The sequence below is a fragment of the Notamacropus eugenii genome, chromosome 3 (assembly GCF_028372415.1).
Source record: "Notamacropus eugenii isolate mMacEug1 chromosome 3, mMacEug1.pri_v2, whole genome shotgun sequence".
NCBI classification, from domain to species: domain Eukaryota; kingdom Metazoa; phylum Chordata; class Mammalia; order Diprotodontia; family Macropodidae; genus Notamacropus; species Notamacropus eugenii.
The window spans coordinates 390,238,893-390,265,246 of record NC_092874.1 but is presented as its reverse complement, the minus strand read 5'-3'; the positions used below and the strand labels follow the sequence as shown (position 1 = coordinate 390,265,246).

The 26,354-nt window shown below is 40.0% G+C and overlaps 1 protein-coding gene across 2 annotated transcripts in view; it reads right to left on the bottom strand.

The window, feature by feature from the left end:
* PRKAR1B (protein kinase cAMP-dependent type I regulatory subunit beta) overlaps positions 1-26,354 on the bottom strand; it is a 247,453-nt gene that overhangs the window by 59,959 nt on the left and 161,140 nt on the right. For both annotated transcript variants that reach the window (XM_072597799.1, XM_072597800.1), the window contains one exon: positions 9,356-9,514. In XM_072597799.1, the coding sequence (XP_072453900.1) occupies positions 9,356-9,514 (159 nt within the window). The remainder of the gene's footprint in view (positions 1-9,355; positions 9,515-26,354) is intronic.

The following is a 26,354-nucleotide window of genomic DNA, read 5'->3' as shown; positions in this document are numbered from 1 at the left end:
TTTAATGGAAGGTCTGAAATCATGAACAGGCTGGAAACAGGGAGAAGTTCTTGAGAGTGAAGTCCAAGAACAGGGTGGAAAGAAGGGATGAGTGCTGACAATACAGTCCCTGAGAAGAAGAGAGAGGGGTGAGGAGGGGGAAAATGCTGCCAGCTATGCTAGCCTCCCTTCTGGGAACCTTGGCAACCTTAGCTGAAAAGAGACTGGTGTGCCAGAGAGAGGAGATTAGGTGAAGAGGTAGTGGGAGGTCATGGGCAAGGCAGCAGTAGTCAGCTTTGAGATCTACCATATAAGGCTTCAAATTCTACTGGAAGGTATCAATCCACCTGCTATGGCTCCCAAATCGTCATACATTTGACAATTGCATTTAAAAAAAAAAATCCTTGAACTAACTAGAGACTAGATTCTTGTTATGGCAATAAAACTAATGATGAACCACAAGCAGAACTGGTATGGAGGGAGTAGTTCCTACCAGGTGTTCAATAACATGAATCCCAGTGTGAGGACCTTACAATGGTAGGTGGAAGAATAAGTTGGCCAGAGGGTTTGGCCAGAGGAGGGACAATGAATCAGGAGAACAAGATAGTACTAATTATGGAAGTGTAAGAAACATGAAGGCTTTGATTTAGCAAGTAAAAATGTTTGAACAGAGGAAGAAGAATGGGGAAAGCAAGGAAGGAAGAATCAGAAAGAAGGAAACAAATCCCAGCGAATAATTAAAGGCCAGTCTAGGACTTTAGGAAAGGGAAAAAACAAGCATTTATTAAATAATTAGTAGGGGCCAGGTACTGTGTTAAGTACTTTACAAATGTGTGTTTGTCCTTCATTGCCGAAGAAGGCCATGCCATCAGAGAAGTAATGACATGACTTGCACTTGACTGTTTTGAGTGAGGGAGGGCTATGCAGGTCACCAACCTCACTTCTCCTCCAGAGCCATCTGAATCCAGTGACCAAATATTCATCAGGATGACTGGAGATGACCCAGGATGAGGCAACTGGGGTTAAGTGACTTGCCCAAGGTCACACAGCTAGTGAGTGTCAAGTGTCTGAGGTGAGATTATCTCATTCGATCCTTACAACAATCCTAGGAGATAGGTGCTTTCAGGACCCCCATTTACAGGGGAGGAATGTGAGGCAGATAGAGAGGTTTAAGTGACTTGCCCCGGGTCACATGGCTGTATTTGAACTAAGGTCTTCCTTAATCCAGATCCTGCACCATCGAGCTACCTTCTTTTTGGAGGTTGTCACTTTCAAAAGCCAAAATAAACCAGCCTAAAGCAAAAATGTAATCATCTTCATTCCGTGTACACTTCACTTTATTCTGGAGTTTTAACAGTCTTGGTTCTTTACAATGCAATTTTATTTCTAGGAAATATATGGCTGAGAATATAAACGTAAAGTAACAAAAATAAAATATGGAGAATAGAGCGCAAGATAGAACCAGACCGAGTCTGTATGTTTGGGGCTTTCTGCTGACCATATTTGAACCTTCCTACTCAACCTTTACCCAAAAGCTAGGTTACTTTCTAGACAGAGGCCATGATATGGCTTCATTGTTCAATGTTAGTAGAAAGGGGCAAATGGCATCATAGATCTGGGCTAGAAAGGACCTCAAAAGCTAGCTAGTCCTATCCCCTCATTTTACAAATAAAGAAACTGCGGTCGAGGGAGGTTAAGTGACTTGCCCACCGTCACAGACATAGGAAGGATCAGAGGTGAGACTAGAACCTGGGTCTTTCCACCCAGAGTCAATAATCTTTCCATAACACTGTGTTTCCACCTGCACTGTTTGCTGTGTAAAATGATGGTACAGGGCTATACTGAAAAACTAATTCCCCAGTCTGTGGAAAAGTGTAAAAAGCTCTAATAACATAACTGGTTTTTGTGAGTCGCATGCCTCATGTTCGAGTATACCTGATAAAAACCCTGTAAGTCAAGTTGTATTCCAAACTAATATTTTATGATCAGTTAAATACACTCTGGAAAAATAAAGAATGATAATGGAAATACTGACAGACCATTAACCATAACAGCTCTAAAGGGTTTTACTAGTGTGATAGATCATAAAAAAGACTCCATTAAAAATGACCAGTTTTAAGATTAATTTGTTATAGTGTAAAAGAAGCATATGACCCTAATCCTTAAAAATATATCTATCATTCTTGTAATTGCCTAAAAGAATTCCACTTTCATTAAGGCACTTTAAAATGCAGACATTATAAAAAATTGAATTAATTCTAGGCACTTAAAGTTTGAGGCACTAAAGCAAAGTGTTGGAAAATAAAAGTAGTTCTTCTGTTTTGAAATAAGTATCATTTTCATGCTCTTTTAAATTTGATTTCAGTGGGCTGCCAAATTATATTTATGGTCATCTATTATCAATGGTAGGTGGAGACATAGAAGAAATGGATGTGGTCAAAGGAATGATGACCAATCAGGAGAAGGAAGCAGTACCAGCTATGGAATTCCCCCTAGAGAAATGGAAAGGTAAGAAAAATAAAGCCTTTGGTTTAGCAAGTAAATGTGAAAAGACCTTAACTTAAAAGGCCAAGGTCTCCCACTGCATCCTGGGCTGCCTCTAGTTGTCTTGATCTGGACCCAGATAGCTCTGGAGGAGAAAGTGAGTCTGGTGACTTTGCACAGCCCTCACTCACTCCAATTCAATTCAATTGCAACTCATGCCATCCTCTCCCTGATGCCATGGTCCTCTTTGAGGACAAAGGGCAAACCACAACCACAAACATGTCTAAACTGGGCAAATAGAATGAAGGAAAAGCAAGGAAGAAAAAAAGACGATGAAAGGAAATGGGTCCCAAAACTGGGACAGAGATTATCTAGGCTAAAAGAAGTTGAACACCAGAAACATTAAGGGACTCACACAGGTAGTAAAAAGCAGATTCAGACCCAGACTCTCTAACAGCAAAAGGTCTAAGTGGTTTCTCCTTTCATTCTAGGAAAGATGGCACATAGGGACCATTCGTTATACTTTGATTATAATCCCTAGCTTGCATAATATGAAATTAAGCAGCTAGTAAGGGAACAAATCAGGAACCAGTCCATTAATCAGTGATCTAAGACTTCTCAATGCCTCCCTGAAAAAAGACAAATGCATCTAAGAACTTCTTCATGATAGACTGGCTATCACCAGAAAAGATGACCCCTAACCACTAGGCGATTGGCTTTCCTAGTATTTACAAAGCCAAGCATCTTTACAGTCATGCCCACAAGTATTCATAGTACAAAGGATTCTAAATTAAAGAAAGGAAGCATAAACTCCCTTTGTGGTTTTGAAACTTACTTGAATGCAAGGTTCCAGCCATATAAAAACCCACATCCAGGAACTATACTGTGGGTGAAAAAGGAAAGAAAAGGGGGAGAGGGAGGGAAGAAAAAGGCAGGAGAAAGAAAGGGAGAGAGAGGATGGAGAAAGGAAGGGAGGGAATAAAGAGAAGAAAGAATGGGTATAGTGAAAAGAGAAAGGGGAAGGGAGAGGAGATAGAAAGAGAGAAACAGGATGAGGAGGGATAAGGAAAGGGGGGAAGAGGGAAGGGAGAAGAGGGGAAGAGTGAATGGGGGAAAGGGGAAGGGAGAGGAGGGGAAGAGTGAATGGGGGAAAGGGGAAGGGAGAGGAGGGGAAGAGTGAATGGAGAAAAGGGAAGGGAGAGGAGGGGAAGAGTGAATGGGGGAAAGAGGAAGGGAGAGGAGGGGAAGAGTGAATGGGGGAAAGGGGAAAGAAGAGGAGAGAAGGAGGAGGAGAGAGAGGGAAATAGGGAGTGAAGGGGAGAGAGAAAGAAGGAGAAAAAGGTGGAGAGAGGGAGAGGGAAACAAAGAACAAAGGGTAGAGATAAAGGCTCAGGGAGCAAAATGAAGGCCAGAAAATGCCTTTTTCCTCTTAGTCATCCCAGAATCATTTCATGTTTTCCAATTTGAGCATGACTTATAGAAGCTCCCCTATAATGAAAGCCCCCTCACTGAACAGTATAGTAGCAGCCAATGAAGAAATATTTCATGAGGTATGTAAATAAAGGCTCCTAAAAAACAGCCTGAATTCCTCTGAGGTTCATGGAGACCACTGGCCTTATTAACCTCGAACCCTGACTAAGGCTGGTATTACCTGGCTGTAGGAAATGGTAGTCCCATTGTGCACTGTCAGAGGCACCAGGAAGGCTTTCTGTCCCCCTCCAAACTTCCTCAGAATTAAGTCAATTAACAAATAGGAGGAAAGCAGGATTTGAACGTAGGCCTTTTGTCACATGCACTTTACAGTTGTAAAATATAGTATCCTAGTTTTATTTGATCTTCTCAACAATCCTTAGAGCAAGTAATCATTATTCACATGCCACAGGTGAGGAAACTAAAGCTCTGAGTTGATGAGTTACTCAAATCTTACAACTACTTAGGAGGCAGAGTCAGACCTGGAATCCAGGTCTTGGATTACAACAAGTCCAGTGCTCTTCCACTTAATAACAGCTGTCACATCTGGAAATGGGGGCTTCTTATTGGAGTGATATACTAAACACAAGTTCCAAATGGCTGTGCTTTTCTCAGTTCTAGTTCTTCTCCCTTTGACCTCTACATCATACTCTGCAATCCCTTTAATTCCCACTTGGAAATGTAAATTTCTCGGTTCCAAATATAAGCATCTTGAGGGCAAGAACTGTTTCATTTTTTGACCACGTCGTCCAAGTTCCTGACATACAGTAAGTGCTTAATAAATACTCCTTAAAAAATGGAGGAATTTATGACCAAACAAGAGATAGAGAACATTATGAAATGCAAAATGGATAACTGATTACATTAAATTGAAAAGTTGCCAATGCAACCAAGATTAGGAGGGAAGCATAAAACTGGGGGAGAATTTTTACAACTAGCGTCTGTGATAAAGGCCTCATTTCTAAAATACATAGAGAACTGAGTCAAATTTACAGGAATACAAGCCATTCCCCAACTGATAAGTTGTCAAAGGATATGAATAGGCAGTTTTCAGAGGAAGAAATTAAAGCTATCTATAGTCACATGAAAAAACGCTCTGAATCACGATTGATTAGAGAGATGAAAATCAAAACAACTCTGAGGTATCACATCACACCTATCAGATTGGCTAACATGGCAGAACAGGAAGATGATAAATGTTGGAGAAGATGTGGGAGAGCTGGAACACTAATTCATTGTTGGTGGAGCTGTGAACTGATTCAACTATTCTGGAGAGCAATTTGGAACTATGCTAAAAGGACTATAAAAATATATATACTCTTTAACTGTTTCTAGGGCTGTATCCCAAAGACATCATAAAAATGGGAAAAGTACAAAAATATTTATAGCAGCTTTCTTTGTGGAGGCCAAGAACTGGAAATCAAGGGGATGCCCATCAAGTAGGGAATGGCTGAACAAGTTGTGGTATATGAATGTAATGGAGACTATTGTCCTATAAGAAATGACAAACAAATGCACTTCAGAAAAACCTAGAAAGATTTATATGAACTGATGCTGAGTGAAATGAGCAGAACCAGAACATTGTACGCAGTAACAGCCACAGTGTGTGAGGACTGTTTCTGATAGACTTTGCCCTTCACAGCAATGCAAGGACCTAATACATTTCCAAAGGACTCATAATGCAAAATGCTACCCATAGCCAGAGAATGAATTACAGTCAGAACACAGAATGAAGCAGGCTATTTTCTCCTTTGTTATGTTTTGTTTTGTTTTTTCTCATGGTTTCTCCCATTGGTTTTAATTCTTCTATGCAACATGACTAATGTGAAAATGTGTTTAACAGAAATGTATGTGAAGAATCCATATAAGACTGAATGTTGTCTTGGGGAAGGAGTAAGGAGGGAGGGGGAGAAAATTTTGAACTTATGGAAGTGATTATTGAAAACTGAAAACAAATAAATTAATTAATTTGGGGGAAAATACTCTTTAAATTTTAGAATGTAACTGTATCATAGGATTATAGCTCTAGAGTGGAAAGTCCTTTAGTCCTTTCATTTTGCAGATGAAGAAACCAAGGCCCACAGAATGAAATGATTTGCCCAAGGTCACAAAGGTAGTAGATACTTCCAAGCTGTGTGACCCTGGATAAGTCACTTCACCTTGTTTGCTTCAGTTTACTCATCTGTAAAATGAGCTGGAGAAGGAAATGACAAAGAACTCCAGTATCTTTGTCAAGAAAACCCCAAAAAAGATTATGGAGAGTCAGATATCACTGAAAAACAACCCAAAAGTAGCAGAACTATGATTGGAATTTGGGTCTAGTAACAAGTTTAGCCAGTACTCCAGGTTCAGATATCTGTCCACAGTCCCACACTACTTGATGGAGCCTAGGAAAACAATAAACTAAAAAAAAAAAAAATCACTCCTCTAAAACATCTTACTGGGTTTTAAATACGTCAATGGCCTCAAAAATCTGACCAGGACTAAGACATCTCCCTCAGGATTTAAGGATAAGGGCCTCAAGGAAAACTATTGCACAATATAGCTGCCCATAAAAAGGATAAACAGATTCAGGTTGTCAAGTGGATAATCACACATCTACCCAGGGAAGCAGGTCCCTAAAATGTGACCTGGTATGAGAGCCACCGGCACCACTACAGGCTCATAACTGAAGCCAACTTGCTGGTCTTGTCTTAATCCCTGGAAATCAGAAGAGTTTCTTATTGGTCTATGAAGGTCACTGGGAAATTAGAATGGAGTACAGTAGAAGCCAATGGCATTCAAGCTATGTTGTTATCATCCTCCTTCCAGAACAAAGAAGAATTCTTGAAATTACGTTCCTCTTTAGAGGAACTGCCGCAGGCAACAGAGATATTCATCAAATGACTAGCTCCAGCAGGCTATCAAATAGAGATGGACATCTGTTCCTCAGTTCTGGGTAATCAAGTCTGACCAGTTCCTACAGTTGGATATAAGTCCTTACAATAAAGGTGATTTTTTTTTTAAGTTTCATTGAAGCCACTAAAATTTCTGAAGTGCACCAGTGTGCTCACATCCAACGACTTGGAGGAAAGAACAGAACAGGATATAGGCAGGAAATCACTCTTTCTGCTATAGATCAATCTCAGGCACAGTAGTCTGGGGGGATATCAGGCCTGCTTTATTGTTTACCAGGAATTGAAAGTTCTTATTATGAGATCCGGCTTGTTTACTAGGCTATTCCCCTGCCTGCTGCAAGCTGAGAGATGACTTGATTGAATGACTTTTGCTGCAGAGGAGATGCCCTTGTTAGAAGCAATCATTTATTAAGCACCTACTATGCACAGAAGCTGCTGCATCATGGCATAGTGTGAGCTCAGAGTCAAGAAGACCTGGGCTCAAGTCCCATCTCTCAAGGTGCCCCAAGAAACTCTAAAGCTATATATTTGCAAAGCAACTGCTGATCTATTTTGGTAGAGGGCTTTTTTCCCCCTTATTGGGAGTTTCCCCTATCAAGAAAATCATAGGTCTGGTTCCCTGAAAATATGTAGAGACAGTATGGCCTAGAGGACAGAATGCTGGGTCCTGAATGTGGAGGTCCTGGGTTCAAATCCCACTTCTGACATTTATCTGTGTCACCATAGGTATGTCACTAAAGCTCTGTGAGTCAAGGCAGGGCTAAGATTATGCTACAGATGGTTTCTGACTTGCACCAATGGAGGATGTTTCAGGACTGATGAAATCATGACTGTTTGACCCACTGGCCAGCTGGGGAAAGTTAAAAGATCCTGGGACAGATTTGACTTCAGAAATCGAGAGACATCAAATAGGGAGATGTGCGCTCACCAAAGGACTCTGGAAGATCTCGAATAGAAGGGGGATCTCCTACTGAAGGAAAATGTTCTCTAGATGTTGCTGTTTGTAGAAACCAATGTTTACAATCCCAGAACAGCACTATATAGATAACACTATATAATTTATGTGTAAAATGAATAAAAGTTGGGTCTAGCTTTCACTGAGTCTAACAGGTAAATATCACACATCATGGTCTGCTGTTTGCTGGGGGTTTTTTTAAGGTGATTTGTTTTTACTTTTTTTCCAAATACTTCTCCCAAACAATTAGACAGAAAATACTATGCAAATTCTGAGGAGTGACGTCTCCTGAGAGAGTCATATTAATCCTACTGTGCACATAGGATCATGACAATAAGGCCAGAGGTGATACAGTCTCTCATTTCTACAAATCACCTCCATGGTATCACCACTGTCCTCCAAGAAAAAAGGAAGAAATGCTAACGGGAAGCCTCCAGGTTAGCATCCCAATCCCAGGCCTCTATTACTCCCTTTACTGACTTGCCGCCCTTCAGATTCATCAAGGGGAGAGAAAATATGAAAGCCAATGACACTGCCACTTGTCCAATCACATTTCTTCCTTTTTCCTGGAAAAGTTGGGTCTTGTTTCACTGTTATAACATTTGTCTTCTCCACCCTCTTCCCAACCCCATAACATGTGTCTGATACTAAAGGACAAAGGAATCTTAAAGTCTCAGGGATTTGCAGGATGTGTGTCAAGTACTGTTTTTCTAAAAGGGGGATTTAGTGCTCATGGAAAGTATTATTTTCCAGAGAAAGGGCAGTTAAAAAGAATGGCTAACAGATGGGGAGACTCGCGCTGTCAGAAGGATGACTAAATGAGGAAGAGTTATCAAATGAGGTCCCATGAGGTGGGACCAGATGAGGGTCATGAGACAGTTCTGTTGCTTTCTCTGCTGTATCCAAAACATCAAATGAAATTCACTGTAACCTATTGAAGTGATATAGCGGACAGCTTATGAAACACCTATCAGGGAGCATTTAGAGGAGAGAGATCTCTAATGGAAGCATGGGATTGAGGGTACCTAAATGCAGCTTAGTTATCATCTTATTGTAATTATTTCATAAAACTTTGGCCAAGTTAAGAATTGTGGACAGTCTTCAACTCGTAAAATGAATGTAATTCATGCCCTCCATGCCCTTTTATGAAAACATTTTGCTACACAGTGCTGCATTTAGAACGCAGCATGGGATGAAGGCAAGGATAGTAGTCTTGGGTGTCAGGAGACCCAGCATCCAAACTCTACCTCAGACTCTACCTGGTCAAGTTACTTAACATTCACTTGCCTTGATTTCCTCATCTATAAAATGGGGATAAATAATAATGCCTCCCTCACAGGGTTTTTGTAAGGGCCAAATGAGATAATATTTATAAAGCATTTAGTACAGTTCCTGGCACATAGTAGGCATTACAGAAATGCTAGCTATTATTAATGCTGTTGATACTTACCCACGGTGCTATTTTTATGTCTAAGGAAGTCCCTAAATGTATATACTTAACTATGTTGGAAGTTCAGTTCCAAATTCTGCAACCTTGCCCTAGTGAGATGTGACTTCAAAGAGGACTCACCATCAAAATGCGCCTGTAGCTGTCCCGATCAATGCCCCACAGTTTGAGGTCGGTCTTGGCTTTGACAGTGGCAGCCCTTGGTGTGCCATAGATCAGCGCAAGTTCTCCAAAACTGCCTCCTTCTCCAATGTTGGTCACCCATTCCATATTCACGTATACCTACAGAAAATAAGCCGAGACAGAAAGAAAGGGAGACAAATTAGAGCATTTTGCTATTCCTTTCCCTGGCAGCTAACCTAAACAGTCAATAATCCTTCCCCTTCTTGTCCTCTCTTCTCCATTCTCCAAAAAAATCTAGAATTGAAGCAAACGACAGTCACTCAGTTTCTTTGCTCCATCATAAAGGAGTAACAATCAGCTCTGTGGATAGAATTTCAAGTCTCCTAGCTGGAAGACATTAATTGTATTGATTAGATGACTTCTTTTTTTCCTTCCTTTCTTTCTTCCCTCTTCCCCTCCCTTTTCTTTCTCTCCCTTTCTTCCTCTTTCTTTTTCTCTATCTCATTCTTTCCTTCTTCCTTTTCTCTCTTTCTCTCTCTCTCTTTTTTCTTTTTCTTCCTTCCTTCCTTCCTATAGGTTACTGGTTTCAAGCTTCTCTTTCTGGTCTTCTAAAACAGAATCAGCAAACCAGACAGGCATGACTTTAGCCTTTCAGTAGCAATGTCAAAACTCCAAAGATGAGTTAATAATTTTAATGAGGTTGGGAAGCAAGTAGCAGAACTGGGCTCTTGGGAATAAAACAAAACAAAACAAAACATTTCCTGCTAGGGCCATCTGACTCCTGAAAGTGATTTTTAAACACACACCTTAATGAATCTAAAGATTACTGGAGCTATGGAAATGATTCTAACCTCAGTTCCTCAAACTATTGCTTAGACTTTAGCCACTTTATTTTTTTTTAATTTTTAAAAAATGTTTTATTGATACTCTTTTAAAAAATTATTCTCACTTCCTACTCACCTTCCAAAGTATAGATAAGTATTATGTGGCAAAACAAGTCAATATGCTGGCCGGGTTTGAAAAATATATCTCATTCCATATCTGTAGTCTACCAGCTCTTTGGGGAGGGGAGGGGAAGAAGGGAGAATCCCTGACTCTCAATTTGGTTTTTAGCTCATTTCCCACCCAGAAGTATGTTTTTGGACTTCTCCATCATGACCCCAGGAATCTCATCATCCTGCATTATCACATCAACCTTGGAACTCACATCTCATCAATACCAAATATGGGAGGGTGTTTGGAGGAAGAACTCCTTCCAAAATCTCTATTTAAGAAGGGCACTCAGAGTAGTCACCTCTTCATTTCCCAGCTGGCTACACTCCTTTGGATTTCTCCATCTTGCTCACAATAGTGGGTACCTTCCCATCCCCCCTTCCTTTACAGCTTTCTTATGCATTGTCTTCCCCCATGAGACTGTAAGCTCCTTTTTTTCCCCCGGAGCTTAATTAAGTACAGTGTTTGGCACAAAGTAGGTGCTTAATAAATGTTTGTTGACTGACTTTTCAAAAATCATGATTGTCACTGTATTGATCGCAGAGAATTGAAATCTTTTGGTGTTATTTCCCTTGGGGTCATCAAGGAAATCTTAATCTGTTTACTTCCATTCATACCAGTTCACCAGTTTTCAAGTTTCTCTGAATTTATGTTTATCATTTTAAGACAACATGTTCTTTTACATCTGTATGTGACATTTTAATCAGTCATTTCAGTTTCTTGCTTTGATAAGTGCTGCTCTAAATATTTTTGGATATATAGGACCTTTCCCTTTTTCTTTGACGTCTTAGTCTTGTGGTCCAGAGAGGTTTTCTGAAATTCCCTTCCAGCTCTGAAAATGCATAGTTGCTAACTCCTAGAATATTAAAGATAGACTCTCTTCCAATCTTAATCTTTCATTTAAGAAATATTTATTTAGCATCTACTATAAGTCAGACACCATTCTAGGCAAGGAACTTAGAAAGAGAAGAAGAAGAAGAAGAAGAAAAGAAAGAGAAGAAAAAGAATCAGAAGAAGAAAAAGAGAAGGAGGAGGAGAAAGAGGAGAAGAAGAAGGAGCAGAAGGAGAAGAAGAAGGAGGAGAAGGTAGAGGAAAAGGAGGAGGAGGAGAAGAAAAAGAAAAAAGGAAAAAAGAAAGAGGAGGAGAAGAAGAAAGGAAAAGGAAAGGAGGAGGACAAAGAGAAGGAGGAAAATGGGAAGGAGGAGAAGAAGGAGGAAGAGAAGGAAAGAAAGGAAAAAAGAAAAAGGAGAAGAAGAAAGGAAAAAGAAGAGAAGGAGAAGAAAAAGGAGGAGAAGGAGGAGAAGAAGAAGGAAAGAAAGAGGAGAAGAAGGAGGAGGAAATGGAGGAGAAGGAAGAGGAGGAAAGAAAGAAAGTAAAAAAGAAAGAGGAGGAGAAGAAAAAAGGAGAAGGAGGAGAAGGAGGAGGAGAAGCAGGATGAGGAAGACAAGGAGTAAAAGGAGGAGGAGGAAGAGAACTCAACCTAGTCAATGTCCTCAAGGAGTTTACAACAAAATAGGCAATAATTAGTCATGTTCCAATGTAGTACGTGCATAGGAGAGAGGAAATTAACAACTGGGAAGAACTTACTTTCACTCTTTTCCTGTCACTTACCACCAGTCCCCAGCACTACCCCCATTGTATCTCTTTCCCCTATCCCCCCCATGGATGTTTTTTTCTGCTCCTATCAGCTTCTGAATGAATTCTGATGCCCTCTGGATGTCTTTTCTCTTATTAACAACAAGCCCTAGAGGGCTTTGGGTCTCAGGGATGGATGGAATCACTATGACTCCGCTACTTCTGTGAAGCTGTATCAGACCAGAGGTCCCTTGGGACAAGATTCCCTTTCAACCTATGTGGGCTGACGTACTATGCATTGACTGTGCAATTCGAATTCAATCTAAGAATAGTGCCAATTGTGTATTATGCCACTATTATGCAGCTTCAGTTACTATAAATTGACACAATACGCTCTTTATTCTCTCAGTGTGTCAATGAGCTCAAAGAATAGTACCCATTAGCAAAATGGGTGTATATGCAGAAGAGAGAATGTATTCCAAAGGATCATGGGAGCTACTGGGATTGAAATCAATGAAGGATTATGTTTGTAATAACTAACAAAACTACTAGTAGTGCATATTTTTTAAAGCGATAGCTTGGTCTAGGTTTGTGGGTTCCTACCCCCGACTATCCCAAGGATTGGGCTAATGTCCTTCATTTAAAAAATAATTTGAAGAGGCAAAGAGAAGCATTTTATATGGGCTAAAATAGAAATTAAGGAGTTTATGTCCGTTCAAGAAAAGCTTCAAGAGATTTACTAAGTCAGAAAAGTATTTCACCTCCCAGGCTGAGCTACTTCATCCAAGTTTCATAACATCCAATTCCTGCTCATTCCATCCAGGGCACACAGAGAGAGCAAGGATGGGGCGCTTCTAATTAGATGGCCAGGATGAATAAACAGACTACATTAACTGAACTCCCACACAACTGGCAAGGGGTTAGAAGTAAGCTGATATTCAGAGGAGAGGAAAGACCCTATTCCAGGTTAGGCAGTTCCATAAATCTGAATGCAATTGAATTCTTAACAGGGTAGACTGAAAAAGTTGGAAGAGGAAAGATTTTGTACTTCTCAGTTTCTCAAGAATAACAAGACAGGGAACTTGTGGGGAGGGGGGCTGTCCTTGGTTGGGATCTTCAAAATTCAAAAATCCCTTTTAACAATTTAAGTGTTTCTTCTAAAGCTGGAAAAATTCTCAGAGATCACCTAATCTAACCCACTTACGGTGGGTCTGTTTTCCTCATTCACAAGAAAGTAAAGTGACTGGCTCTGGGTCACACAGTGGTAGAGATAATACTAGACTATACTTTAGACTCTCAGCCAAACGAGTGACTCATCACTCCCCACACATACACACCTTCGTTCCTCCATGGCTGACTGCTCTTCTTAAACAATTACCCACCAGATAAGCATGGCAACTTACAGAAAATGTTGTCTTGGGCAAAATTGTAAAGCCAGCCTCAAACTTCAGTGTAAATTTGTTCCTCCCTTACCCTTAATTCTAAAAGCCATTTTTTAAGAATAGATTTTTACGGATATATTTTTTAAATTGTCTAGATTTCCCTCTGCGTCCCTTTCCTTCAATTTCCCAGAGAGCTACCCCTTATAACCAATAATATGCTGATACATCCTTAACAACTGGGTCTGCAGGGGGAAAAAATTATGTATGCACAACAGATGTAAGCTTAAGTTGTATTATTTAACATTTTCTCGATCACTTCCTTAAGACTAGACAATCAACAAAACAATAAATCAAGCCCCAATTTGTAGCATTTGCCAATTTCTGAGGTATAAAAGCTCACACTGAAGATTTAACAACTGACTCTCCCAAGCCAGTACAAGTTTGTTCCAGGACACACTTGCTTATTAGCAATTTTTTTTTTAGGAAGGAAAAAAGAAAAAAAACCCCACAAAATGGAGTAATACATTATTGACATTATATGCAATGTTCCACACCTGTGGACCCCCACCTCTGCAGAGGAGTGGGAGGAGGTCTTCTATTTCCTATGAAGCCATTGGTAATAACCAATCTGTGATCAATGTGTTACTCTGCAGAGTAACGTATTTGCAAAGAGGGCTCTCAGGAGGCAATGTTTAACTCAGATGGAATAACTGAAATGGTAGAAATTTAAGGCACATTTGAGGCATGAGAGTCCATTAGTGTACCTCAAAATTAAATCAGTCAGCAGGATGAACCCAGTAAATCAGCCACCTCAGTCCTCTGTTAAGAGGCCCTTTCATAGAAAGGTTCAGCTGTGAAATCACTAAAAAGTGGTTCTCATCCCTATGCTTGGCCTTCTACGGGGATGCCAATCCTCTCCACCATTATCCAAGTATCCATCCCACCTATCTCTTGAACCCTCTTTGACAATCTGTGTTTTCTTCTGCACCCCACCCCTGCCTGCACTGCCCTCTTTCTTCAAATACACTCATATCAAATGCAGTGACCTACATACATTCTGTCTCTATTGCTACCTCACCTTACCATATCCCTCCTCCACTTTCCCAAGGCTTGACTCGTCTAGTCCCTGGGGTTTCAAACATTCCCTTTTCTATGTTTCCCAATAAAGCTAGATAATTTTATTTCCTTAAAATAAATAAATAATAAATTGGAATGTTTAAACATTCTTTTCTTATTAAATTTTAGGTTCCAAATTCTCTCCCTCACTGCTACCTACCCTCTCTCACCCCTACAGAGAAGGCAAGCAATAGGATATCAATTATAAATGTGAAATCACACAAAACATATACATTGAAGCTAGATAACTTTACAGTTGCCTGATCCCTTTGGGATAATTTAGCAACCACCTCACAAGCTTATTGCAAGACTCAGATGAAATAATGTACGTAAAACTCCTTGCAAACCTTAAGCAGCTACATAAATGTTGGCTATTACTACTCCGATCACGAATGCAGACCAGCACCAACATAAGTATAATATCCATCGTTGGTGATGGGATCTAGGCTATACTAAGGTTAAAGCCTAAGATCAGAGACAACCAAGAAAAAGGGAGGAAATCAGACTAAGGTTTTCTTAGCTGAAAATCAAGAGATAGCCTTTGCCGTGTGCAATCAGAAGAAAAAAACTGCTTTGCCAATTAACATGTACCTATTCAGTGATGTATGTGCCATCACTGGACTAGGCTTGAAAAGGAAATATAGTCATGATTATTGTTGTTAATAATACCAACAGTTAGCGTGTATACAGCTGCCTAAGGTTTGCAAAGAGCTTTACAAATGAGATCTCATTTGATATCCTGGGAGGTTAAGTGCTATTATTATTCTAAATGAGGAAACGGAGGCAGATAGCACTTAACTGACTTGCCCAGAGTCACACAGCTAGAAGCGTCTGCAGCTGGATTTGAACTCAGCCTTTTCTGACTTCTGGTCTAGACTTGTGCCACCTAGCTGCCTCTGGAAAAAGTATGTACAGGAATACCTTGGAAATATTGTGGGTTCCGTTCCGGACCACTACAATAAGGCAAGCCGCAATAATGGGAGTACCATGAATGCTTTGGTTTTCCAGTGCATATAAAAGATGTGTTTACACTATACTGTGGTCTATTAAGTGTGCAATAATATTAAGTCTAAAAAATGTATATACCTTAATTTTAAAATACTTTATTGCTAAAAAAAAAAAATCATCTGAGCCTGCAGTGAGTCATAATCTTTTACTGGTGGAGGATCTTTCCTCAGTCCTGATGATTGCTGACTGATCAAGATGATGGCCTAGCTTTCAGCCTATCTCAGCTTGCAACATAAGCCTAATCATTTCTAGCTTTTGATTGAAAGTTGAGAGACATGCAACCCTTCAAGGCCTTTGTAGGGTTATTAATTGGTCTAATTTAAAAACTGGTGCGTCTTGAGGAATAAAGAGGCCCAAGGCGAGGAATGGCTAGTCAATGGAACATTCCAAACACATACAACATTTATCAATTAAGTTATAGGGATGCAAAGATCACTAATCACAGATCACCATAGCAGATAATGAAAGATAATAATGAAAAAATAACGAAAAAGTTTGAAATACCGTGAGAATCACCAAAATGTGACATGGAAACGTGATGTGAGCACATGTTGTTGGAAAAATGGTGCCAATACCCTTGCTTTACACAAAGTGGTTAAATATCTTCAATTTGTAAAAAACACAGTTTGTACAAAGCTCGATAAAATGAGGTATGCCTGCAGTTGAATCTCTGCCTTCAAGGAGTTGCAATCTCATTTAGGAAACAGGCCTCCATTGTTTTCTAAGTGTTTTGTGTTCACTACTTCAATATAAGATTGCAGTGACAGTCTAAATGAAATATAAGCTGGCACTAAAGATGTACATATATAAAGGACACCTAAGCAATGAGCAGGGATTGGGATATGGCACAATAAATATCAGCAGCTCCTTGGTAATCTTCATGAAGGAGATGAGGGCCTGAGACTGGCCTTGAGTGATCTCCTGTATCATCTTTATTTGCAGCTCTCACTGGAGGCTTTTTGCCCACTTGACCTACTCTACCACTAGCTAAATCAGGCAGGTGTTAAAAGGTCTCTTTCAACTCTCCTTTTATAAGTGAGAAAACTAGGGTTTGGGAGAAGTTATAAGACCAGTAGAACAGAATCAGATTTCTGGAGTATTGTTGCTATACTCAAATTTAGGAATATTTCCTAGGTGTTGGATTTCATTACATGTGGCCCTCTGGGTCCTCAAGTGTGGCCCTCTGACTGAATCCAAACTTCACAGAACACAGAAAGCTAGGTGGTACAGTAGATAATTCTATCCACTAGACCTGGAGTCAGGAATACCAGAGTTCAAACTCAGCCTCAGGTACTTCCTAGCTGTGGGACCTTGGAGAAGTCATTTAATGTCTGTTTGTATCAGTTTCCTCATCTGTCAAATCGGGATAATAATATCACCTACCTCCCAGGGTTATTGTGAAGATCAAATGAAATAATTGTAAAGTGCCTAGCACACAGTAAGGCTTAAATGTAATATTGGATAGTATCATAAGTACCATCCAGAAAGGCACTCCTCTTCCCTGATGTCTTTTTGAAATTCAATATGTGGACTTAAATTTATGAATGAATAAAAAACTACGTATTAAGTACTATACAGGGTGCAGAGTGATAGGAATACAAATGCAAAAAGTAGAGAGTCTCTGCTTTAGAGAAGTTTACATTCTTAATGGAGGATACTACACAAAATAGGGAGTAGCCCTTTGGTCTAGAAATTTACTAAACTAGGGACTGAGGGTAGTAGATTGACACAACCTGCCTAGGAACAATGCAAAGTAGGTTATAGTCCATAGTTTCGAAATCAGAGGGAGGGGAGAAAGGAAAAAAAGATAAAAAGTCATTGGCTAGGTGGAAGAGATAGTGAAGGATGAGGAGAGGACCAGAAGGTAGTAAGTGAAGTATCACTAGGGATTTTCCTGAAAATAGTGGTCAGGGAGTGTTAGTCAGGAATCCATAAATATGAACCCAAGGGTGGCAGTTTCTTCAGGGAGAAGCAGGCACCAGCAAAAAGGATAAGAGATGCTACATCCTCCATGAAGTCTTCTTTGATCTCCTTCCCTCTCCTCAACTATAAATTTCACAGGGATTACTATAATAGCTCCCTAACCTGTCTTCCTGCCTTCAGCCTCTCCTCTCTTTAAACTATTTCTTACACACAGGCTTGACCATGTCATTTTCTTGGGCAGAAAACTTTCCTGATTCCCTCTCTTAAAGATCAGCTCTCTTCGTTAACTACACCACTAAATTCATAAGAAAATGGATTTGGTTTTTTTTGAAAGTAAATCTAGCAAGAGGCCAGAGTGATCTTAATCCAATATTTGGACCACTGTGCTATTTCTGTGGAAAATTCAGTCTTTTTCCTACTGTTATTGAATACGAGGTTGTTAGGGGCAGCAGAAACACACCATATAATGGCTATTTAGCAAGAGAATTGGCTTTTGACTGGGACATTTCACATTTCGAGACAGCACTGTGTATATACACAGCCCTGTATAAGCCGTAACAAAAGGAAAGTATTTCCAGCAGAGACAATGGAATTCAGCAAAAGAGTTGTTCCCGCTCAGCTTACCCTCCTTTAGACTCCACACACATACAAAAAAAGCTACCTCTAGGGAATTCCACAACAGGGAAAACACTTGGCCCTTTGGGAGTTCAATTTATGGAATTGGGAACCCAAATCAAATCTCTCTGGGGTGGGTTCTTCTTTTCTTCCACAGATTACCCTTTCCCTTTCCCTTCCCCAGCCCCTCCCCAAAGGCAATGTCCTCCAGACCAAAACACAAGAACAACTCACTGTATTGCAAGAGAAAAGCCACTGTGCAAAAAAAAAAAAAAAAAAAAAAAGCCCTCTTCAGAATGGACCCAAGTAAACAGTGAAAACAGAAGTGCTTTCTCTAGCACACTAAACACTGCTCCTCTGCCCCCAGCTCATCCTCCAGCCTCAACTACAACACTAGGTTAGAAGAAAATTCCTTTCCACCATGGAAATATGTCCAGAGATAGGGTGTTTCTACACAACTGCCATCCCATCTTTGTAAATATTTCTGAACTCCCACATTTTGTTTAGGTCCTTGCTGAAGAACTTGTCACAAAATGACACAATAGAATTCACTACAAACCTTAAGGCTTAGGAAGATAACCTATCTCATACTCTCTGTGTGACCTCTCAGTAAGTCACTTAGCCTCTCACTGGATAAAGCACTAGGCCTGGAGTCAGGAAGACCTGAATTCAAATTTGATCTCAGATATCAACTAGCTGTGAGGCCTTGGGCAAGTCACTCAATTTCTGTTCACCCCAGTTCCCTCAACTATAAACTGGGAATTAAAAATAGCATCTACCTCGAAGGACTGTTCTGAGGATTAAATGGGACAATATTTGTAAAAACATACCTATTCTTTTCCCCCCAGAAAAAAACACTAAGACTGTGAATTACATAGCAGATGGTGATCTGCATTGGTAGATGTTTCTGCACTGAGTGTTCTCTATACCAATGAAATCACATACAGAGGGTGCTGGGGAGAGAGAGAAAAACAGAAACAGAGAAAGAGAGAGACAGAGACAGAAACAGAGAGACTGAGAGACAGAGACACAGAGAGAGAAGAAAGGGGGAGAGACACAGAGAGAGAAGAAAGGGGGGGAAGAGACAAAGAAAGAGAGGGAGAGAGAGAGAGAGAGAGAGAGAGAGAGAGAGAGAGAGAGAGAAAGAGAGAGAGAGAGAGTATGACTGTATCCTTTAGAACGAGAGGAACCTGGTTTTAATTTCAGCTCAGTCTTGACATTAGCTATGGAAGTCACTTAAACTCTGAAGCCTCATCTGTAACATAGGGATAATAAAATATGAACTCTCTTCCCAACACCATGATGAAAACACTTTGAAGATTACAAAACATTATAAAAATTTGAGGCATCATTACTAGGGAGAGGCAGGATGACATAGGATCTGAGAGTTAGGAAGGTCTAGGTTCCAGGGCAGCCTTTGACATATACTTGCTAAGGGACTCTGGGAGTTCCCTATAAAAATGAAATCCTAAGGTTCAGCTTTTAAAAAAAATTATTCTTGCCAGATCGACATGAGGGTGAAGGTTTGTAATCTTTCCCCTGGGGAGACAGGTCAACAGATCACTGGAGCTTTGGAATTCTGGACAGAAGTGGGCTGAAGGCAATCAGGTATATGCAATAATGTAAGCATCAATAAGGTAAGTCCCAATATTAGAAGATACCAGGCTGCCTAAGGAGTGGGCAAACTGGCCTAGGTCAGAAATGGAGAAAGTCAAAGCTCTTGAGACAATCAGTGATGAGATCTGGCCTTTGATTAGCCACTGTACTACTAGCCTGGAAGAGAGAGAGAGACTCAGTCTTTTTTTTTTTTTTCAAGTCATTCATTTCTAGTTATTAGAAAAGAAAAATAGTTTAGGCAGCACACAGGTTAGAGGACAAATTTCTAAAGGGATCACAGGGTGTAGATGTAAGTAAGGCTGTGACAAAGTCACCCAGGGCAACATCAAATAGAAAGTACCCTGAGTAAACTTCTGATGGGTTTCACTGCTACTGCCCAAGGGAAACTGGGGGTGGAGGGTGGAGTGGTGGTGAGAAGGTTCCACTTTAGACCATGACCTTACACCACCTTCTCTGAGTCATCAGCACATCACACACTCAATCGACTATTTAGAAGACAAAATCTATTCTACTTCCAGTTCGAAGAACTGAGGGATAAAAGTTTGAACTTCCCCAAATTACAGACTATCAGCTTAGCGTCAGCATCCTGTGTAGCACGATCAGCTTTTACAGATGTGATCTTAGGTCTCAAGATATGCCCAAGGATCAGGGGGTAGAGTTCCCTAGACTAAAAAGGGAAACTGCTTTCTTCTAAGACACCAGAACCCTGACCCGAGCTACTCCACTGGATTCCATACCTAGAGATTTTTCAGTGAGCTATCTCCATAAGTTAGGAATCAAGTTATCCTAGATTAAATGCTACCAGAGTCAGGAAGATAGGAATTTGAATCCTAGACACATAGTAGATATGTGGCCCTGGACCAGTCCCTTAACCTCTAATTGCCTTAGTTTCTTCATGCCTAAAATGAGAGCTCAATGGTCTCTCAGATCTCTTCTAGATCTAAATTTATGATCCTAAGATCTCTCCTGTCTGAAATCTCTAATACTAATAAATTTTAAAATACCATCTATCTCTTCCTTCTTCTGGCTCATGTTTACAATAATCTACTACAGTTCCAGCTAGGCAGACAATGGATAATAGAATGCTGGGCTTGCAGTCAAGAAGACTCATCTTTACCTGAATTCAATTCTGGCCTCAGACACCTACTAGCTGTGTGACCTTGGGCAAGTCACTTCACTCTATTTGGTTTCCTCATTTGTAAAACGAGCTAGAGAAGGTAAGGCAAAACACTCCTGTATTGTGGCCAAGAAAATCCCAAATGGGGTCACCAAGAGTTGGACATGACTGAAAAAAATGAACAAAAAAGCCAGCTTTCCTGGTTTACTCTCCTCTTCCACCTGGCCCTGGCTAAAGGTGAGGCCAAGGGCAAGACTCATGGTGTGTGACCCACTAAAGCCACCATAAGACATGTGGTACTGGGGGTCTGACACCAGCTGACCAGTGGCAGGTTTGACAGAGACAAGAATTGGAGCCAAGAGCTCAGCATCAAGTCAGTGAAAATAAGAACCTGAAAGGGTAAAAGCAAAGTCTATGATTATTTTATACAGTGAAGTAATTGTACCACTAGCCAATAATGGGATCCTAGGACAGGGGCAATTGTAATTTCAAGGGACAAAGAACTAAATCATTGACCTGGAGAAAAAGGAAGCATGGCCACTGGATTTGCAGGGCAGAGTCCTAAGTTTAAATGCTAGCTCTGCTAATGACTGATATGATAGCAGATCACTTGGGCACCTGAATTTCTTCACCTATAAAATGGATGAATAAAACTAAATAAGCTCCAAGGCTCCGTTTCCCCATCTATAAAATGAGATGGAGAAGGAAATAGCAAACCACTCCAGTATCTTTGCCAAGAAAACCCCAAAAGGGGTCACAAAGAGTTGGATGTGAAGAGGAGGCCACAGAACAACAAAAGGGCTTTTTTCATATTTAAATCCTAGAATCCTATGGAACCTTGGCCTCAGCTATGGAGGCCAAAGCTAAATTAGCTGACAATAGTTTTTAATGCTAACGGGTAGAGCTAGCTAAAGATGGAATTCTCCCTCCACCCACCCACCCCATGGATTGCAGTGAGGGCCTGTTCAGCTCCTCATCCTTCTGAAAAGAAAGAAGCTGTGTTGAGACCAGCAGCAGACCACTGCCCATGACCATCTCTGCTCTTTGTTCAAATTATCCTTTCTAATCACAGTCTTTTTCTTAATGAAGTTGTTTATATATCTGTATCCCTATTCCACACCCTATACTCAACCCTCTTCTTTCCCTCTTCCATATTCGATTTCCACAATATGGAACATATCTAGATTTACAACATGGACCAAGTTTAAATTGTGTATCACTGTAAATCAGTATTTTGACATCTTATTTCTTCCAACAAAATTCATGTGTAATTTGGGAAGCTATTTAATTAATTTATCCAACAGCGAACAAATATATCTAAACTTTTGTTTAACATACACTTATCACCTTCTGGCCTGTATTATGGTTCTGTGCCTTGCTTTACTCATTAAATTGTAATAACAACAACGTACAAAAAAAAAAAAGCTAACTAGTATTTATATACAGCAGCTAGGTAGGGAAGTGAATAGTCAGAAAGATTCATCTTCCTGAATTCAAATCTGGCCTCAGACACTACTCAGACTACTAACTGTATGACCTTGGCCAAATCACTTAATCCTATTTGCCTCAGTTTCCTCATCTATAATTTGAGCTGGAGAAGGAAAAGGCAAACCACTCAAAGTATCTCTGCCAAGAAAATCCCAAATGGGGTCACAAAGAGTTGGAAACAACTAACTGAAAGCATTTACACTGTACTTTAAGATTTACAAAGTTCTATATTAGCTCATTTTATCAATAACAGCCTTGGTAGGGAGAAGTAATCATGATTCTCATTTTCTAGGTGAGAAAAATAAGGTAGAGAGAGTTTAAGTGACTTGCCCAGGGTCACACAGCTAGTATTCTGAGGCTGGATTTGAACTCAGGTCTTTCTAACTCCTAGTTGCATCCAATAAGTTTCTTCAGGAAAGAAAGTGATTTTATTGAGCTCAGCTTGACATCATAGATGCAGTTCTGAACATAAGGTCAAGACGAGAGGATATCTGAGTTCCAAAACTCCTTCAAATATTAAGATAATGAGTGATCACAAGGCAAATCATTTGATAACTCATTGTTTCAACCTAATCATCTAGCATGGGGATAATGATCACTACCTCCCAGCACTGTTGTGAAGAAAGTCTGTTCCCAGTCTTAAAGCACTATGCAAATGCAATGCGAGCTGCTCTTACTGGAAGGTCTCATACCAAGTGCTGAGGGGGACAAAGCATTGTTAGAGTTCAGAGGAAGGAAAGAAGACTCCAGTTAACAAGGAGTTATTCAGCACCTGCTAAATATAATGCTATATTATATTTGTAATATTTATATTACATAATATTTACATAAATGATATTTATATGATATGTAATATAATTAGGTGTTGAGGAGTCAAAATTGGTGAATTTTGTCTTTTTTTTAAAAAAAACACAGTCCCTTCTTTCAAAGAGCTTGTAATATAGGTGGGCTGGAGATATATATAGAAGGAACTAGGATGTGAAATAGGATGTAATAGATGCAACAAAGGAGAGAACACAAAAGTTCTCTAGGAAAATTTAAAAAGAGAGATCATTTCCAGCTGTGGTAAATCAGGGCACCTGAATAGGGCTGAGGGGCCAACTGTCTTGAAATCTTGAAGGATTCCATTTGATGGAGATGAGAAAGAAGTGTATTTAAGTCATCAGGGACACCTTGCTGAGACACATGGATGTGGGAGAAGGCAAAATGGAAAGGGGCAACAGCTTGCTTAGTGTTGGCTGTACTATCTACACTGCACCTGCCCAGACTGCCCTTTGAACTCTGCTACTGCTCAGTGTTCTTCAATCTGTGAAAGGGAACTGGGATGGGGATAATCAATCAATCAGTCGATAAACACTTACTAAACACCCGCAAAGTGTCAGGCACAATGTTAAGTACTAGAGACACCAAAAGAGGAAAAAGACAATCCCTTCCCTCAAGGAGCTTACATTTAACATGGGAAATAACATGCCAACAAATACATACAAAACAAGCTATACACAGGATAAATAGGAAATAATTAGCAAAAGGGAGCTATTGGAAGTAAGAGGGATTGGGGACGGCTTCCTGTAGAAGGTAGGATTTTCATTGGGATTGGACTTGTGATTTCATTGTACCAGAAACTCCTGGGTGAAGAAATCCTCTTCAGCAAAGCAGAATGGCCCCTTTTCTTTAATTGAAAGTCTCAGAGAATTACCAGGAATCCTGAGGGTTAAACAGCTTGCCCAGCTTGTGTCAGAGGCAAAATTTAAATCCAGGTCTTCCTGGCATTTGTGAAGAGTCCTTATAAAAGCAAGCACCCCAACATACGCAGGAGGGCCTGCTATCACAGGTTCTTTGATCTACTTTTCTAAAAGGAAAGGCAACTTTTGAGTGGTCCACAATCACTTTAATCAAGCACATATATCATTCACTTAGTTCAGGGGGAAAAATCAGCACCCTAAACTTCAGAGAAAATACAGAGAAATAAAGATCAACAGACAGGGCTTCCAGCTGCCTTACCATAAGCAGTACATAAAATCCCAGATCAACAGACAGATCCAACTGTCTGACCATATATACATAGTGACCAGAGAGAGAAGCACCAACATCTGGGTTTTCAAAGCCAGCTACCCAGAGTCTCATCTGGCACACAAACCTTCCTCCAAAAACTAAACCCCAAAATAAAACCTCACCTCAGAGTATTTATACACTTTTCAGAGTCAGAGGGCACCACAATCCTTGAGAACCAATGCCCCATTAACAAAAGGTGTGCACCTTCCTACAAATCTCCTCTAATTAAACTCCTCGTAATGGGCAGGTCCATTAATGGGTGGGGAAAATCTTTAGTCTCATTAGCATTACAGTCCTGAAATGAAAAAAGTGTAAACAAGCCTTCTATTAGAGAAGCTAGTTTTCCTTAGGTTCTGCTGAGGGCCCCAAGTATACCAAGTGGATGTCTGCAAAGGCCCTGGGGTTGAAAAAGTGATAGGTCACTCACTTCTTGCTGTTAATAAAAGTGTTTATTCCATAACTACTTTTCCACTGATAATAAGCTGTATGTATTTTGTTCCCTAAAATGTGGCCTTGTATTTTTAAGTAAAAACAACTCAGTAAACAAAGAAAAAAAAAGTAAAAACAGTAGGAAGGTAGGTTGCAGTTAGATGGTAGAGGTCCTTAAAAAGTCAGGTCAAGGACTTAATATTTTATCCTATCAGCAATAGGGAGTCACTCAAAGTATTTCAGCAATGGAATAAGATGGTCAAATCTATACATTCATGAGATTATTTTGGCTGGAGTATAAAGGATGAATTAGAGATGGTGACAGACTGGAGAGGAGATCCCTTTGAAAGCTATAAAAGTAATGATCCAAGTGAGATTTCTAACTGGGGAACAGAAGTTCAAGGAAGAAGTCACAAAACACGGAGCATCTGAGGTAAGCCTTGAAGGTTGGAATTTCAACTGGAGATAGAAGGTAAAGAATGAGGAGGACAATGGGGGCAGGCAATAAAACCAAGAACCTGGAGGGTATTGAATGCCAAGCTAAGAAATTTGGATGTTAATCTTCATACAAAGAGTCAAGTATGACTGAAAACTAGTAACAATAGTGCATAGCTCTGATCATTTCAATCCCTTGCTCTAAATCCTTCAATGGCTCCCCATTGCTTACTCAATAGTGTAAAATAGATTGGGGCAAGTGAGAAGTACAGAGGCAAGATACAGGAGAGACAGAGGTAGCCCAGAAGGCTAAGGTGACAGGCAAGTTGAAAGGTAATGAAAGGCCTGAACTAGGGAAAAGCAATAAGAATGGAAAGGAGAGGACGTATGGAAGACATAAAAAGAAAGATAAATGCTAAAAGCACATCATTTCCTCTGCAACCAACATTAAGTCTCTTGTCATCAAGAAAAATAGAGAATTGAGACAACTAAGTAAATGGAACTGTCACCGTAGGTATCTAGCTAATTCAGGGAAAGGTGGGTTTGGTTTGATTTTGCTTTGAATTATACCCCAATTTTCTTCTTTATCCTATATTTGCAGACATATTTTAATTGTCAGACAAGAAAATAATCCAAGCATAGTAACTCACTATATACATATATATGTATGTATATATGTATATACATATATATGTAAATATATGTCTATATACTTATAGATACTACAGATGATGAGAGGGGAATGGGGAACTAATAAATTAATGTCTTTTCTACTTAGGATTTTAAAGCAGGAAAAATCCAAACTTGTTCTCACAGTAGATTCACCCAGAATGGAATGCATTTTACTTCCAGGCTATGGGAGCTGCAGCCTGCAGTATGCAGTAGCCTTGATAAGAGCACAGTATGTTCTATTTTTTAAAGGTAAACAGTAATATCCCTGCTGACTCTTCCATCAGCTTTATGGCTACAGCTGCACCAGCTTGTTTGGTTTTAGATTCATCCGATTTGTTATCTTCAGTGACAAATGCTGGTATTCCTCCTGCTGAGGTGATAGATGTATGGTGGAGAGAATGCTGGACATAGAATGGGGAAGACCTAAATGGAAACACTTCCTCTAAAACTCAGTAGCTCACTGTGACAGAGTGCTGGACCTGGAGTTGGGAAGACTTATCTTCATGAGTTCAAATCTGGCCTTAGACACTTTACTAGCTGTGTGATCCTGAGCAAGTCACTTAACCCTGTCTGCCTT